Source organism: Branchiostoma belcheri, unplaced genomic scaffold, assembly GCF_001625305.1.
Source record: "Branchiostoma belcheri isolate BF01 breed outbred unplaced genomic scaffold, Haploidv18h27 scaffold41, whole genome shotgun sequence".
NCBI classification, from domain to species: Eukaryota; Metazoa; Chordata; class Leptocardii; order Amphioxiformes; family Branchiostomatidae; genus Branchiostoma; species Branchiostoma belcheri.
Window position 1 is genome coordinate 802,872 of NW_017804032.1, and position 2,860 is coordinate 805,731.

Consider the following 2,860-nt stretch of genomic DNA (forward strand, 5'->3'; position numbering starts at 1 on the left):
ATAAACTTATTTTCGGGCTCGAGGGCTTTGTTTTACAAACCAATCAGACAATTAGCGTTGTTTACATGACTTAAAAACGCCAGCGGGGCGCCCGATGTTCCACCAATGACAGCGACTCTCTCGGTAGCGTCGTGCGAAATCGTCATTGTTTACTCGTTTATCGCCCATTCACAAGTTTCAGAAACAATGCCGACGGGAAAATGGACGCCACTCGCGTCAAGATTTCGATGTTTTTTGCCTATTTATCCGCGAAAATACAAAGAGAAGACCCTTAATTTGAAAATTTTGGGAGTGGCGCTAGAAATTTTGGGAGTGGCGCACCGCCGTTGCACCATTGCCTGGGGAGACCCCTGGTTGTATTACCTTCTTTGTATCCTGTTTTCATGGGCTCCCTTGGAAATCAGTCCTTTTCGGCTGAATGGACCACCCTTGCGTTCCAAATATAAATGAATAAGCTGAAAAGATCTATTGCAAATCACGTCATGACTAAAAGGACAACGTAAATTTCAGTCTTACCTTTCTTTTCGTCGTTTGCGTCGTAGACGTCGTCTAGTGCGTACGGATCCTCCGCGTCACTGTCTGCCTCCTCGCCATTATCCATCTCGTCATCTGGTTTTAAAATGTCGTAGTAGCTAAGTTTGTCGTCGTCATCCTTGTCCCCACCACCCTCCTCCCCCTCTTCTTCCTCTTCTTCTCCTTCGTCTTGGAACAGCCGCTTCCTCTGAAGGATGTCGATGTTGTTGTGTGTGTACCCTTCCAGGGGATTTTTCACGGCCCTGTCTTCGATGTTCTGCTGCTCTTCTTCGAAGCTTGGTTCTTCGGCCTCTCCTTCATCTCCGAAGATGCCATCTTCGCGTCTCTCCGCGTCTTCGGCATCTTCTTCGTCTATGATCTCGTCTAGCACCTTCTCCGCTGCGGTAGCCAGTTCGGGATACTCTCTCAGCAAGGCCTCGGCCATTTTCTCGTACTTGTCAAAGTCCTTGTCATCTTCCTCTTCTGGGTCTGCAGCATCGACTGCGTTGGCTGGAATCTGGTCTTCATAAAGCGCGTCCAGAATCTTGTCGTTTCTTTCGTTCCGAGTCAGGAAGGTTTCGTAGTCGTCATCCTGTTGTTCGTCTTGGGCGATGTCGCCCCACTCGGGTTGGCTACTTCGTTCCTGGTATCTTTCTTCGTCTTCATAAGGTTCGTATGCTTCCATCATGTCTTCCAACGGAGACGGGTATTTCTCTCTCTGGTAGGGCTCGTACCCGGTGTACCCTGTGTCCACGTCGTTCCCGGGATGACGCCAGCTCACTCTGCCCTGGTCTCCCGGACGCTCCAGTGCCTTTTTGTCCGCTCCCAGATCCTGAACTCTGTACGCGCCGCTTTCGTTCCAGTTGTCCTGCTCCTCCATGCCATCATCCGTACTGTCCTCCCATTGTCGTTCCTCGCGTGGCTTGCCCAACTTGCTCCAGAACATGTTGTACGCGCGATGGTAGGCGTCGCGGTCTCTTGTCCTCTTCGCTGTCTTCCTCGGGTCGTAATCGGCTAAGGTGCTCACTTCCTCGTCGTCGTAGTAACCGTCGGAACGTCTGGTGTCTTCCTGCAGTCCGAGGTAGTCCAGAAGGGCGGCGTACTCTTCTGGGCTGAGCGCGTCATCCGGTTCGGAGATCTGCGGTTCAGGATCAGGGTCAGGCAGGTCGGGATATAACTTGTCTAGGTCGTACTTGTCGTCGCCTCTTCGGTCCACTTCGTCCTCGTACTGCTGCCGGGGGTAGCTGTTGTACGGCAGCTCGAGGGAACGGGTGTCGGCGCGCAGGGGTTCATACAGCTCGCCATTGATGTCGTTTGAAGGGATCTCTTCAGGATCTTCGTATTCCGGATACTCGAAGTCGTAAGCCGGCAGGTTGAAGCGCGCGTCCTCTGCTCTCTCTGCCGCCGCTTCCTCGGCTAAAGCCTCCTCCTCTCTCCTTGCCTCCTCTTCATCCAGCAGCCTTGGTTATCGTTTCCGCCACGGCCTCCTCAGCTTCCTCTTCGGCAGCCTTTTCCTCCTCCAGCTCCTGCACGCGGAGGAGGGCCTTGAGGAGGTTGTCGTCCACCGCGCTGTTTCGGTACGCCTTTCGGAAGGGGATGGCCGCTGTGCCGGAAACAAGGAGCGAGATGGCGGCGAGCAGAAGCAGCAGGCAACGGGAATCCATGGCTGTCTCACCCAACTCTCAAGCTACCTGGAATAACGGAAAACACCGTTAGGGTAGACCTTATGGTAATAGTAGACTGTAAACAGAAGGGAGAAGACATCATTGTTCTTCCCATGAGTGTTTTTCATCGTCATTTACCCGTTCTGATTGACTAGAATTTGATACGCACGAAAGAGAATATAATGGGATTGACGTCAATGAAAACGTTTTGTAGCAGCGTGCCCTTTTGTCTTGTATGGTTTCCAGGGTGAAACATTCTCTGTATCATTGCAAGCGGCTCTATCATGAACGCGCTGAAAGGACCACATCAAGAAACATTAAAAGGCATGGTGGTGCTTGTTGTATCTTTTGTTACGTTCAACAAAGTCATTGTACGTAAGAAAATACCGAACTATTCAAACCCGCCTTTTGACGTGAACTACAGCTGAGGGATATTTAAACCCGCAACATGTGAACTTAAAAATGTTCATGAAACACACGTTTCATCCCCACATGTCAGAACCATTAGGTCCATGACGCTTACGTTGTTCTATAGAAGGTAATTTCTGATCGCCGATAACCTATTAGCCAGCGATAGTTGGACTCATCTCCAGCTGAGGAGTGGCCTTTACGAAGACCTTTTCTGTAATGAAGTGCTTTTCATGACGTAGATGCAAACTATTACACTGGTGCTAACTATATAA

The 2,860-nt window shown here is 50.6% G+C and overlaps 1 protein-coding gene across 1 annotated transcript in view; it reads right to left on the reverse strand.

Moving 5' to 3' along the window:
• Positions 1 to 2,218, reverse strand: part of LOC109477837 (midasin-like) — a 19,446-nt gene extending 17,228 nt beyond the window's left edge. Inside the window, exon 1 of the mRNA XM_019779255.1 lies at positions 517 to 2,218. Coding sequence (XP_019634814.1) covers positions 517 to 1,459 — 943 coding nt within the window. The 5' untranslated portion in view covers positions 1,460 to 2,218. The remainder of the gene's footprint in view (positions 1 to 516) is intronic.
• Positions 2,219 to 2,860: the final 642 nt, after the last annotated feature.